The sequence below is a fragment of the Penaeus vannamei genome, chromosome 22 (genome assembly GCF_042767895.1).
Source record: "Penaeus vannamei isolate JL-2024 chromosome 22, ASM4276789v1, whole genome shotgun sequence".
Classification (NCBI taxonomy): domain Eukaryota; kingdom Metazoa; phylum Arthropoda; class Malacostraca; order Decapoda; family Penaeidae; genus Penaeus; species Penaeus vannamei.
The window spans coordinates 38739636-38754635 of NC_091570.1; the positions used below are offsets into that span (position 1 = coordinate 38739636).

General features: G+C 42.2%; 1 protein-coding gene across 1 annotated transcript in view; it reads right to left on the reverse strand.

The window, feature by feature from the left end:
* Positions 1 to 15000, reverse strand: part of LOC113817776 (transmembrane protein 151B) — a 40131-nt gene that overhangs the window by 7494 nt on the left and 17637 nt on the right. Inside the window, exons 3-5 of the mRNA XM_070137126.1 lie at positions 11725 to 11883; positions 7917 to 8075; positions 7150 to 7271 (exon numbers count right to left, since the gene is read on the reverse strand). Of these exons, the coding sequence (XP_069993227.1) occupies positions 7150 to 7271; positions 7917 to 8075; positions 11725 to 11883 (440 nt within the window). The remainder of the gene's footprint in view (positions 1 to 7149; positions 7272 to 7916; positions 8076 to 11724; positions 11884 to 15000) is intronic.

Below are 15000 nucleotides of genomic sequence, written 5' to 3' on the forward strand. Positions count from 1 at the left end.
CCAAACCTCCCCCTTAAACACCACCAAACCTCCCCCTTAAACACCACCAAACCTCCCCCTTAAACACCACCAAACCTCCCCCTTAAACACCACCAAACCTCCCCCTTAAACACCACCAAACCTCCCCCTTAAACACCACCAAACCTCCCCCTTAAACACCACCAAACCTCCCCCTTAAACACCACCAAACCTCCCCCTTAAACACCACCAAACCTCCCCCTTAAACACCACCAAACCTCCCCCTTAAACACCACCAAACCTCCCCCTTAAACACCACCAAACCTCCCCCTTAAACACCACCAAACCTCCCCCTTAAACACCACCAAACCTCCCCCTTAAACACCACCAAACCTCCCCCTTAAACACCACCAAACCTCCCCCTTAAACACCACCAAACCTCCCCCTTAAACACCACCAAACCTCCCCCTTAAACACCACCAAACCTCCCCCTTAAACACCACCAAACCTCCCCCTTAAACACCACCAAACCTCCCCCTTAAACACCACCAAACCTCCCCCTTAAACACCACCAAACCTCCCCCTTAAACACCACCAAACCTCCCCCTTAAACACCACCAAACCTCCCCCTTAAACACCACCAAACCTCCCCCTTAAACACCACCAAACCTCCCCCTTAAACACCACCAAACCTCCCCCTTAAACACCACCAAACCTCCCCCTTAAACACCACCAAACCTCCCCCTTAAACACCACCAAACCTCCCCCTTAAACACCACCAAACCTCCCCCTTAAACACCACCAAACCTCCCCCTTAAACACCACCAAACCTCCCCCTTAAACACCACCAAACCTCCCCCTTAAACACCACCAAACCTCCCCCTTAAACACCACCAAACCTCCCCCTTAAACACCACCAAACCTCCCCCTTAAACACCACCAAACCTCCCCCTTAAACACCACCAAACCTCCCCCTTAAACACCACCAAACCTCCCCCTTAAACACCACCAAACCTCCCCCTTAAACACCACCAAACCTCCCCCTTAAACACCACCAAACCTCCCCCTTAAACACCACCAAACCTCCCCCTTAAACACCACCAAACCTCCCCCTTAAACACCACCAAACCTCCCCCTTAAACACCACCAAACCTCCCCCTTAAACACCACCAAACCTCCCCCTTAAACACCACCAAACCTCCCCCTTAAACACCACCAAACCTCCCCCTTAAACACCACCAAACCTCCCCTTAAACACCACCAAACCTCCCCCTTAAACACCACCAAACCTCCCCCTTAAACACCACCAAACCTCCCCCTTAAACACCACCAAACCTCCCCCTTAAACACCACCAAACCTCCCCCTTAAACACCACCAAACCTCCCCCTTAAACACCACCAAACCTCCCCCTTAAACACCACCAAACCTCCCCCTTAAACACCACCAAACCTCCCCCTTAAACACCACCAAACCTCCCCCTTAAACACCACCAAACCTCCCCCTTAAACACCACCAAACCTCCCCCTTAAACACCACCAAACCTCCCCCTTAAACACCACCAAACCTCCCCCTTAAACACCACCAAACCTCCCCCTTAAACACCACCAAACCTCCCCCTTAAACACCACCAAACCTCCCCCTTAAACACCACCAAACCTCCCCCTTAAACACCACCAAACCTCCCCCTTAAACACCACCAAACCTCCCCCTTAAACACCACCAAACCTCCCCCTTAAACACCACCAAACCTCCCCCTTAAACACCACCAAACCTCCCCCTTAAACACCACCAAACCTCCCCCTTAAACACCACCAAACCTCCCCCTTAAACACCACCAAACCTCCCCCTTAAACACCACCAAACCTCCCCCTTAAACACCACCAAACCTCCCCCTTAAACACCACCAAACCTCCCCCTTAAACACCACCAAACCTCCCCCTTAAACACCACCAAACCTCCCCCTTAAACACCACCAAACCTCCCCCTTAAACACCACCAAACCTCCCCCTTAAACACCACCAAACCTCCCCCTTAAACACCACCAAACCTCCCCCTTAAACACCACCAAACCTCCCCCTTAAACACCACCAAACCTCCCCTTAAACACCACCAAACCTCCCCCTTAAACACCACCAAACCTCCCCCTTAAACACCACCAAACCTCCCCCTTAAACACCACCAAACCTCCCCCTTAAACACCACCAAACCTCCCCCTTAAACACCACCAAACCTCCCCCTTAAACACCACCAAACCTCCCCCTTAAACACCACCAAACCTCCCCCTTAAACACCACCAAACCTCCCCCTTAAACACCACCAAACCTCCCCCTTAAACACCACCAAACCTCCCCCTTAAACACCACCAAACCTCCCCCTTAAACACCACCAAACCTCCCCCTTAAACACCACCAAACCTCCCCCTTAAACACCACCAAACCTCCCCCTTAAACACCACCAAACCTCCCCCTTAAACACCACCAAACCTCCCCCTTAAACACCACCAAACCTCCCCCTTAAACACCACCAAACCTCCCCCTTAAACACCACCAAACCTCCCCCTTAAACACCACCAAACCTCCCCCTTAAACACCACCAAACCTCCCCCTTAAACACCACCAAACCTCCCCCTTAAACACCACCAAACCTCCCCCTTAAACACCACCAAACCTCCCCCTTAAACACCACCAAACCTCCCCCTTAAACACCACCAAACCTCCCCCTTAAACACCACCAAACCTCCCCCTTAAACACCACCAAACCTCCCCCTTAAACACCACCAAACCTCCCCCTTAAACACCACCAAACCTCCCCCTTAAACACCACCAAACCTCCCCCTTAAACACCACCAAACCTCCCCCTTAAACACCACCAAACCTCCCCCTTAAACACCACCAAACCTCCCCCTTAAACACCACCAAACCTCCCCCTTAAACACCACCAAACCTCCCCCTTAAACACCACCAAACCTCCCCCTTAAACACCACCAAACCTCCCCCTTAAACACCACCAAACCTCCCCCTTAAACACCACCAAACCTCCCCCTTAAACACCACCAAACCTCCCCCTTAAACACCACCAAACCTCCCCCTTAAACACCACCAAACCTCCCCCTTAAACACCACCAAACCTCCCCCTTAAACACCACCAAACCTCCCCCTTAAACACCACCAAACCTCCCCCTTAAACACCACCAAACCTCCCCCTTAAACACCACCAAACCTCCCCCTTAAACACCACCAAACCTCCCCCTTAAACACCACCAAACCTCCCCCTTAAACACCACCAAACCTCCCCCTTAAACACCACCAAACCTCCCCCTTAAACACCACCAAACCTCCCCCTTAAACACCACCAAACCTCCCCCTTAAACACCACCAAACCTCCCCCTTAAACACCACCAAACCTCCCCCTTAAACACCACCAAACCTCCCCCTTAAACACCACCAAACCTCCTCCCTTAAACACCACCAAACCTCCCCCTTAAACACCACCAAACCTCCCCCTTAAACACCACCAAACCTCCCCCTTAAACACCACCAAACCTCCCCCTTAAACACCACCAAACCTCCCCCTTAAACACCACCAAACCTCCCCCTTAAACACCACCAAACCTCCCCCTTAAACACCACCAAACCTCCCCCTTAAACACCACCAAACCTCCCCCTTAAACACCACCAAACCTCCCCCTTAAACACCACCAAACCTCCCCCTTAAACACCACCAAACCTCCCCCTTAAACACCACCAAACCTCCCCCTTAAACACCACCAAACCTCCCCCTTAAACACCACCAAACCTCCCCCTTAAACACCACCAAACCTCCCCCTTAAACACCACCAAACCTCCCCCTTAAACACCACCAAACCTCCCCCTTAAACACCACCAAACCTCCCCCTTAAACACCACCAAACCTCCCCCTTAAACACCACCAAACCTCCCCCTTAAACACCACCAAACCTCCCCCTTAAACACCACCAAACCTCCCCCTTAAACACCACCAAACCTCCCCCTTAAACACCACCAAACCTCCCCCTTAAACACCACCAAACCTCCCCCTTAAACACCACCAAACCTCCCCCTTAAACACCACCAAACCTCCCCCTTAAACACCACCAAACCTCCCCCTTAAACACCACCAAACCTCCCCCTTAAACACCACCAAACCTCCCCCTTAAACACCACCAAACCTCCCCCTTAAACACCACCAAACCTCCCCCTTAAACACCACCAAACCTCCCCCTTAAACACCACCAAACCTCCCCCTTAAACACCACCAAACCTCCCCCTTAAACACCACCAAACCTCCCCCTTAAACACCACCAAACCTCCCCCTTAAACACCACCAAACCTCCCCCTTAAACACCACCAAACCTCCCCCTTAAACACCACCAAACCTCCCCCTTAAACACCACCAAACCTCCCCCTTAAACACCACCAAACCTCCCCCTTAAACACCACCAAACCTCCCCCTTAAACACCACCAAACCTCCCCCTTAAACACCACCAAACCTCCCCCTTAAACACCACCAAACCTCCCCCTTAAACACCACCAAACCTCCCCCTTAAACACCACCAAACCTCCCCCTTAAACACCACCAAACCTCCCCCTTAAACACCACCAAACCTCCCCCTTAAACACCACCAAACCTCCCCCTTAAACACCACCAAACCTCCCCTTAAACACCACCAAACCTCCCCCTTAAACACCACCAAACCTCCCCCTTAAACACCACCAAACCTCCCCCTTAAACACCACCAAACCTCCCCCTTAAACACCACCAAACCTCCCCCTTAAACACCACCAAACCTCCCCCTTAAACACCACCAAACCTCCCCCTTAAACACCACCAAACCTCCCCCTTAAACACCACCAAACCTCCCCCTTAAACACCACCAAACCTCCCCCTTAAACACCACCAAACCTCCCCCTTAAACACCACCAAACCTCCCCCTTAAACACCACCAAACCTCCCCCTTAAACACCACCAAACCTCCCCCTTAAACACCACCAAACCTCCCCCTTAAACACCACCAAACCTCCCCCTTAAACACCACCAAACCTCCCCCTTAAACACCACCAAACCTCCCCCTTAAACACCACCAAACCTCCCCCTTAAACACCACCAAACCTCCCCCTTAAACACCACCAAACCTCCCCCTTAAACACCACCAAACCTCCCCCTTAAACACCACCAAACCTCCCCCTTAAACACCACCAAACCTCCCCCTTAAACACCACCAAACCTCCCCCTTAAACACCACCAAACCTCCCCCTTAAACACCACCAAACCTCCCCCTTAAACACCACCAAACCTCCCCCTTAAACACCACCAAACCTCCCCCTTAAACACCACCAAACCTCCCCCTTAAACACCACCAAACCTCCCCCTTAAACACCACCAAACCTCCCCCTTAAACACCACCAAACCTCCCCCTTAAACACCACCAAACCTCCCCCTTAAACACCACCAAACCTCCCCCTTAAACACCACCAAACCTCCCCCTTAAACACCACCAAACCTCCCCCTTAAACACCACCAAACCTCCCCATTAAACACCACGCAACCTCCCCCTTAAACACCACCACACCTCCTCCTTAAACACCACCAAACCTCCCCCTTAAACACCACCAAACCTCCTCCTTAAACACCACCAAACCTCCTCCCCTAAACACCACCAAACCTCCCCCTTAAACACCACCAAACCTCCCCCTTAAACACCACCAAACCTCCTCCTTAAACACCACCAAACCTCCTCCTTAAACACCACCAAACCTCCCCCTTAAACACCACCAAACCTCCCCCTTAAACACCACCAAACCTCCCCCTTAAACACCACCAAACCTCCCCCTTAAACACCACCAAACCTCCCCCTTAAACACCACCAAACCTCCTCCTTAAACACCACCAAACCTCGCCCTTAAACACCACCAAACCTCCCCCTTAAACACCACCAAACCTCCCCCTTAAACACCATCAAACCTCCCCCTTAAACACCACCAAACCTCCCCCTTAAACACCACCAAACCTCCCCCTTAAACACCACCAAACCTCCCCCTTAAACACCACCAAACCTCCCCCTTTAAACACCACCAAACCTTCCTCTTAAACACCACCAAACCTCCCCCTTAAACACAACCAAACCTCCCCCTTAAACACCACCAAACCTCCCCCTTAAACACCACCAAACCTCCCCCTTAAACACCACCAAACCTCCCCCTTAAACATCACGAAACCTCCCCCTTAAACACCACCAAACCTCTCCCTTAAACACCACACAACCTCCCCCTTAAACATCACGAAACCTCCCCCTTAAACACCACCAAACCTCCCCCTTAAACACCACCAAACCTCCCTCTTAAACACCACCAAACCTCCCCCTTAAACACCACCAAACCTCCCCCTTAAACACCACCAAACCTCCCCCTTAAACACCCCAAAACCACCCCCTTAAACACCACCAAACCTCCCCCTTAAACACCACTAAACCTCCCCCTTAAACACCCCAAAACCACCCCCTTAAACACCACCAAACCTCCCCCTTAAACACCACCAAACCTCCTCCTTAAACACCACCAAACCTCCCCCTTTAAACACCACCAAACCTCCCCCTTTAAACACCACCAAACCTCCCCCTTTAAACACCACCAAACCTCCCCCTTAAACACCACGCAACCTCCCCCTTAAACACCACCAAACCTCCCCCTTAAACACCCCAAAACCACCCCCTTAAACACCACCAAACCTCCCCCTTAAACACCACCAAACCTCCTCCTTAAACACCACCAAACCTCCCCCTTTAAACACCACCAAACCTCCCCCTTTAAACACCACCAAACCTCCCCCTTTAAACACCACCAAACCTCCCCCTTAAACACCACGCAACCTCCCCCTTAAACACCACCAAACCTCCCCCTTAAACACCACCAAACCTCCCCCTTAAACACCACCAAACCTCCCCCCCCCCCTTCAAGCTCAACAACGACGACTCGACCGGACCTTATCTTGGTGCAGGAGAACCTCGAGACCTCCCCCCTTAAACACCACCAAACCTCCCCCCCTCCCCCTTTAAACACCACCAACCCCCCCCCTCCCCCCCTTAAACACCACGCACCCTCCCCCCTCCCCCCCTTAACCACCACCAAACCTCCCCCCCCCTTCAAGCTCATCAACAACGACAACTCGACCGGACCTTATCTTGGTGCAGGAGAACCTCGAGAGATGCACCAACTTCTTCGAGATGTCCTTCACGCCACAGTTGGAGAAGTGAAAGCAGGTGCCGGCGGCGTGGGAGTTGACGCGCTCGTAGTACACCTGAGGGGAAGAGAGAGGGGAGAGGAGAGGGGAGAGAGGGGAGGAGGGAGGAGGAGGGAAGAGAGGGGAGAGAGTGGGGAATGAGGGGAGTAGGGGAGAGAGAGGGGGAATGATGGGGGAATGAGGGAGAAGAAGGGAAGAGAGGGGAGAGAGGGGAGAGAGGGGGAAGAGGGGGGAGAGAGGGAATGAGGGAAGAGAGAGGGAGGAGGGAAATGATGGGAAAGAGGGAGGAAAGAGAGGGGAGAGAGAGGGGAGAAAGGGGAATGAGGGGAGAAGAGAGGGGGAAGAGAGATAAGAGGGGAGAGAGGGGGAAGAGGGGAAAGGGCATTAGTTGTATGTCAACTGTTTGTACATTCAGCAATTTTATTATATATATATATATATATATATATATATATATATATATATATATATATATATATATATATATATATATATATATATATGCTTACTTATCTTTCAGCATGGCACCGACCAATCCTAATAATCTACCATCACTCACAGAAGAAAAGCCGAACTAAAAACACGAACTGGCAACTGGCACCACGAGGCCTCACAAAAACAAGAAAAAAAAACACGAACTGGCACCACGAGGCCTCACAAAAAAACGAAAAAAAAACACGAACTGGCACCACGAGGCCTCACCTGGGTGCTCGTGTAGGCGTCTCCATTCCGATAGCGAGTCACGTGTCTGGATCTGCGTACATAGTGGTAGCACATAGCCTTCCACCAGATCACGGGCTGGGCGGTCCTCATAGCCTCAATCATGGCTAGGACGTGGGCGGCGGGCGTGGTGTGGGTTATCTGTGGGCGGGAATGGGGGTTTTAGGTTAGCGCGTGGGGCGGTGGGCGTGGTGTGGGTTATCTGTGGGCGGCGGGCGTGGTGTGGGTTATCTGTGGGCGGGAATTGGGGTTTAGGTTAGCACGTGGGGCGGTGGGCGTGGTGTGGGTTATCTGTGGGCGGGAATGGGGTTTAGGTTAGCACGTGGGCGGCGGCGGCCTACACCATCGATTCCAAGTACACGGTCACGGTCAAAGCTCCTGGCAAACGGACTTCGAATTCCTTCTCAAAATTGAAAGAAAGAAAGAAAGAAAAGAAGATAATATGTGTGTGTGCGTGTGTAGATATAGATATATAAAGGAATAAAGATGAAATAGAAAAAGAAAGAAAGAAAGAAAAAATATGTGTGTGTGTAGATATAGACGTATTAATGAGTAAAAATAAACTAGAATAAAAAGAAAGAAAAAAAAAAAAGAAAAAAAAAATGTGTGCGCGTATAGATATAGACATATAAATGAATAAAAATACACTAGAATAAAAAGAAAGAAAGAAATGAAAGAGAAAAAAAACATTGCGTGTGTGTAGATGTAGACATATAAATGAATGAAAATAAAATAGAAGAGACAGAAAGAAAGAAAAAAAAAAAAATGTGTGTATGTAGATATAGACGTATTAATGAATAAAAATAATATAGAATAAAAAGAAAGAAAGAAAAAACATTGTGTGTGTAGACATAGACATATAAATGATACAAAAATAAAATAAAAAGGATAATGATAATGATAATAAAAGATAATAATCATGTGACCCATTTTCGTTTAAGTTTCGAAGCTTCATTCAAATGAATAAAAATAAAACAGAATAAAAATGATAATGAGAATAAAAGATAATAATCATGTATCCCTTTTTCGTTTAAGAGCTTTGGCCCGTGACTGAAAAAAATGTGTGTGTAGATATAGACATATAAATGAATAAAAATAAAATAGAATAAAAAGAAAGAAAGAAAGAAAAAACATTGTGCGTGTAGACATAGGCATATAAATGATATAAAAATAAAATAAAAAGGATAATGATAATAAAAGATAATAATCATGTGACCCATTTTCGTCTAAGTTTCGAAGCTTCGTTCAAATGAATAAAAATAAAATAGAATAAAAATGATAATGATAATAAAAGATAATAATCATATGACCCTTTTTTAGTCTAAGTTTCGAAGCTTCATTCACAACACAAGAGCTTTGACCCATAACTGAAAAAAAATGTGAGTAGATATAGACGTATTAATGAATAAAAATAATATAGAATAAAAAGAAAGAAAGAAAGAAAAAACATTGTGTGTATAGACATAGACATATAAATGATACAAAAATAAAATAAAAAGGATAATAATAATAAAAGATAATAATCATGTATCCCTTTTTCGTTTACGTTTCGAAGCTTCATTCAAATGAACAAAAATAAAATAGAATAAAAATGATAATGATAATAAAAGATAAGAATCATGTATCCCTTTTTCGTCTAAGTTTCGAAGCTTCGTTCACTGCACAAGACCTTAAGCCCGTGACTGAAAAAAAATGTGTGTAGATATAGACATATAAATGAATATAAAAAATAAAAAATAAATAAAAAGGATGATAATAATTAGCCCGTGACTGAAAAAAATGTGTGTAGATATAGTCGTATAAATGATATAAAAATAAAATAAAAATGATAATGATAATAAAAGATAATCATGTGAGCCTTTTTCGTCAAAGTTTCGAAGCTTCATTCAAATGAATAAAAATAAAATAGAATAAAAAGGATAATAATAATAAAAGATAAGAATCATGTATCCCTTTTTCGTCTAAGTTTCGAAGCTTCACAAGACCTTAAGCCCGTGACTGAAAAAAATGTGTCTAGATATAGACGTATAAATGATATAAAAATAAAATAAAATAAAAATGATAATAATAATAAAAGATAATAATCATGTATCCCTTTTTCGTTTAAGTTTCGAAGCTTCATTCAAATGGATAAAAATAAAAACAGAATAAAAATGATAATGATAATAAAAGATAATCACGTGAGCCTTTTTCGTCTAAGTTTCGAAGCTTCATTCACTACACAAGAGCTTTAGCCCGTAACTGAAAAAAATGTGTGCAGATATAGACATATATATGAATAAAAATAAAATAAAAAGGATAATAATAATAAAAGATAATAATCATGTATCCCTTTTTCGTCTAAGTTTCGAAGCTTCGTTCACCGCAGAAAAAATAAATAGAATAAAAATGATAATGAGAATAAAAGATAATAATCATGTGACTCTTTTTCGTCTAATTTCGAAGCTTCATTCAAATGAACAAAAATAAAATAGAATAAAAATGATAATGAGAATAAAAGATAATAATCATATGACTCTTTTTCGTCTAATTTCGAAGCTTCATTCAAATGAATAAAAATAAAACAGAATAAAAATGATAATGAGAATAAAAGATAATCACGTGAGCCTTTTTCGTCTAAGTTTCGAAGCTTCATTCACAACACAAGACCTTAAGCCCGTGACTGAAAAAAATGTGAGTAGATATAGACGTATTAATGAATTAAAATAATATAGAATAAAAAGAAAGAAAGAAAAAACATTGTGTGTGTAGACATAGACATATAAATGATACAAAAATAAAATAAAAAGGATAATAATAATAAAAGATAATAATCATGTGACTCTTTTTCGTCTAAGTTTCGAAGATTCATTCACTGCACAAGACCTTAAGCCCGTGACTGAAAAAAATGTGTTTGTAGATAAAGACATATAAATGAATAATAATAATAATAAAAAATAAAAATAAAAAGGATAATGATAATAATTAGCCCGTGACTGAAAAAAAATGTGTGTAGATATAGACATATATATGAATAAAAATAAAATAAAAAGGATAATAATAATAAAATATAATAATCATGTATCCCTTTTTCGTCTAAGTTTCGAAGCTTCATTCACTGCACAAGAGCTTTGACCCATAACTGAAAAAAAATGTAAGTAGATATAGACGTATTAATGAATAAAAATAATATAGAATAAAAAGAAAAAACATTGTGTGTGTAGACATAGACATATAAATGATACAAAAATAAAATAAAAAGGATAATAATCATGTATCCCTTTTTTCGTCTAAGTTTCGAAGCTTCATTCACTGCACAAGAGCTTTGACCCGTGACTGGTAAAAATGTGTGTAAATATAGACGCATAAATAATATAAAAATAAAATATAAAGGATAATAATAATAAAAGATAATAATCATGTGGTGTATGTAGATATAGACGTATAAATGATATAAAAATAAACTGAAATAAAAAGGATAACGATAATAAAATATAATAATCATGTATCCCTTTTTCGTTTAAGTTTCGAAGCTTCATTCACTGCCAAAGAGCTTTCGAAGCTTCATTCACTACACAAGAGCTTTGACCCGTGACTGAAAAAAAAATGTGTGTAGATATAGACGCATAAATAATATAAAAATAGAATAAAAAGGATAAATAAAAGATAATAATCATGTGACCCTTTTTCGTTTAAGTTTCGAAGCTTCATTCACTGAACAAGAGCTTTCGAAGCTTCATTCATTACACAAGAGCTTTGACCCGTGACTGAACACCCAAGGGATATAAGGGGAAGGCTAAGGGCGCTCTACCTGTGTTCTAGTAGGGCAGTGGAAGCACTCGACCAGGTAGACGAGGTAGAGCATCGCCAAGAAGGCCACAGGTATGTACAGGTAGCCGTCTTCACAAGGGCTGAGGTGCCGCTTCCTCGTTATAGGGAACGTCGAGAAATTCACGATCGTTTTGGTCACCTGAAAGACAAGAATTTTTATTTTCTATGTTGGATTGGATGAAGATAAGTTGAGGAATATCTAAAAATTTATGTTGACAAGAATTTTTAATTTCTATGTTGGACTGGGTGGAGCTAAGTTGAGGAATATCTATAAATTTATGTTGACGACAAGATTTTTTTTTTTCTATGTTGGACTGAATAAAGCTTTGAGAACGATCAATAAATTTATGTTGACGACAAGATTTTTTATTTTCTATGTTGGACTGGATGAAGCTAAGTTGAGGACGGTCTATAAATTTAAAGTTGAATTTAATTTAATAATTTAATTTAATTGAATTTAATCTATAATTTAAAGTTGAGAACGATCTATAAATTCATGTTGACAAACGACAAGATTTTTTATTTGCTATGTTGGACTGGATGAAGCTAAGTTGAGGAATATCTATAAATTTATGTTGAGAAATGACAAGATTTTTTAGTTCTTATGTTGGACTGGATGAAGCTAAGTTGAGAACGATCTATAAATTTATGTTGACAAATGACAAGAATTTTTATTTCCTGTGTTGGACTGAATGAAGTTGATAATAAATCCATAAATTCATGTTGACAAATGTAGAAATGGTATGAATGAGAATGAATATCTAACGACGAAATATTCGATGCCGGTCAAATACATCTCTCGTATTGTATTAGGTTTATTTAGGTTGTATTATTGTATTATTGTATTTAGGTTGTATCATATTCATTCTCTTTCACGTCTTTTCCACATGGGTTAAAAATCTGAAAAATCAAATTAAGTTTTGTGTTGATTATTTTTATGCCATAAAATGATAGTGACTTGTTTATAAAATGTAAAAAAAAATATATATATACAATTTAGAACCCCTGTTAAGAAGTAATCAGAATATTCGCGATCATAATATAGTTAAAAAAAAGAATTATGGAAATCATATGTTAAACAGAAGGTCTAGATTAGCTTTTTATTGCCCCTTTCATATGCAGAGGTTGAGGGGGGGGGGCAAATCATACACTGAACATAACGTCAAAGATGCAATTTATCTAACGTTATCATTATATAAAGTAAAATAAGATACACCAATGATAATGATAATAGTAACAACAGTAGCGGTAATAAATATATCAATAAAAATCATAATCAATGAGATTTATCTAACGTTATCATTATATAAAGTAAAATAAAATACACCAATGATAATGATAATAGTAACAACAGTAGCGGTAATAAATATATCAATAAAAATCATAATCAATGAGATTTATCTAACGTTATCATTATATAAAGTAAAATAAAATACACCAACGATAATGATAATGGTAACAACAGTAACGGTAATAATCATATCAATAATAATCATAATCAATGAGATTTATCTAACGTTATCATTATATAAAGTAAAATAAAATACACCAACAATAGTGATAATGGTAACAACAGAAGCGGTAATAAATATATCAATAATAATCATAATCAATGAGATTTATTTAACGTTATCATTTTATAAAGTAAAATAAAATACACCAATGATAATGATAATAGTAGCAATAGTAGCGGTAATAAATATATCAATAATAATCATAATTAATAAGGTTTATCTAAAGTTATCATTATATAAAGTAAAATAAAATACACCAACGATAATGATAATGGTAACAACAGTAGCGGTAATAAATATATCAATCATAATCATAATCAATGAGATTTATCTAACGTTATCATTATATAAAGTAAAATAAAATACACCAATGATAATGATAATAGTAACAACAGTAGCGGTAATAAATATATCAATAATAATCATAATTAATAAGGTTTATCTAAGGTTATCATTATATAAAGTAAAATAAAATACACCAACGATAATGATAATAGTAACAACAGTAGCGGTAATAATTATATCAATAATATAATTAATGAGGTTTCGAGGCTCCGAGTGGCGCGGTGTTCCCCAGGGCAAGGAACTTTTACCTTGATTGCCCATTGCAAGAGCCACCTGGGGAGCGAGCCAGCCTTTGTGAAGAGGGTTGGTGTCAAGGAACGGCATCCGACTGTCAAAAACCTATGTCAGAACCGACATATGGAATGAGCTGTTAGGGTTAGTGTCAAGAACGGCATCCGACTGTCAAAAACCTATGTCAAAACCGACATATGGAATGAGCTGTTAGGGTTAGTGTCAAGAACGGCATGCGACTGTCAAACACCTATGTCAGAACCGACATATGGAATGAGCTGTTAGGGTTAGTGTCAAGAAAAGCATCCGACTGTCAAAAACCTATGTCAAAACCGATATATGGAATGAGCTGTTAGGGTTAGTGTCAAGGAACGGCATCCGACTGTCAAAAACCTATGTCAATGCCAACATATGGAATGAGCTGTTAGGGTTAGTGTCAAGAACGGCATTCGACTGTCAAAGACCTATGTCAAAACCAAAATATGGAATGAGCTGTTAGGGTTAGTGTCAAGGAACGGCATCCGACTGTCAAAAAACTATGTCAAAGCCAACATATGGAATGAGCTGTTAGGGTTAGTGTCAAGAACGGCATCCGACTGTCAAAAACCTATGTCAAAACCGACATATGGAATCAGCTGTTAGGGTTAGTGTCAAGAATGGCATCCGACTGTCAAAAACCTATGTCAAAGCCGACATATGGAATCAGCTGTTAGGGTTAGTGTCAAGAATGGCATCCGACTGTCAAAAACCTATGTCAAAACCGACATATGGAATGAGCTGTTAGGGTTAGTGTCAAGAACGGCATCCGACTGTCAAAAACCTATGTCAAAGCCGACATATGGAATCAGCTGTTAGGGTTAGTGTCAAGAATGGCATCCGACTGTCAAAAACCTATGTCAAAACCGACATATGGAATGAGCTGTTAGGGTTAGTGTCAAGGAACGGCATCCGACTGTCAAAAGCCTATGTCAAAGCCAACATATGGAATGAGTTGTTAGGGTTAGTGTCAAGAACGGCATCCGACTGTCAAAAACCTATGTCAGAGCCGACATATGGAATGAGCTGTTAGGGTTAGTGTCAAGAACGGCATCCGACTGTCAAAAACCTATGTCAAAACCGACATATGGAATCAGCTGTTAGGGTTAGTGTCAAGAACGGCATCCGAC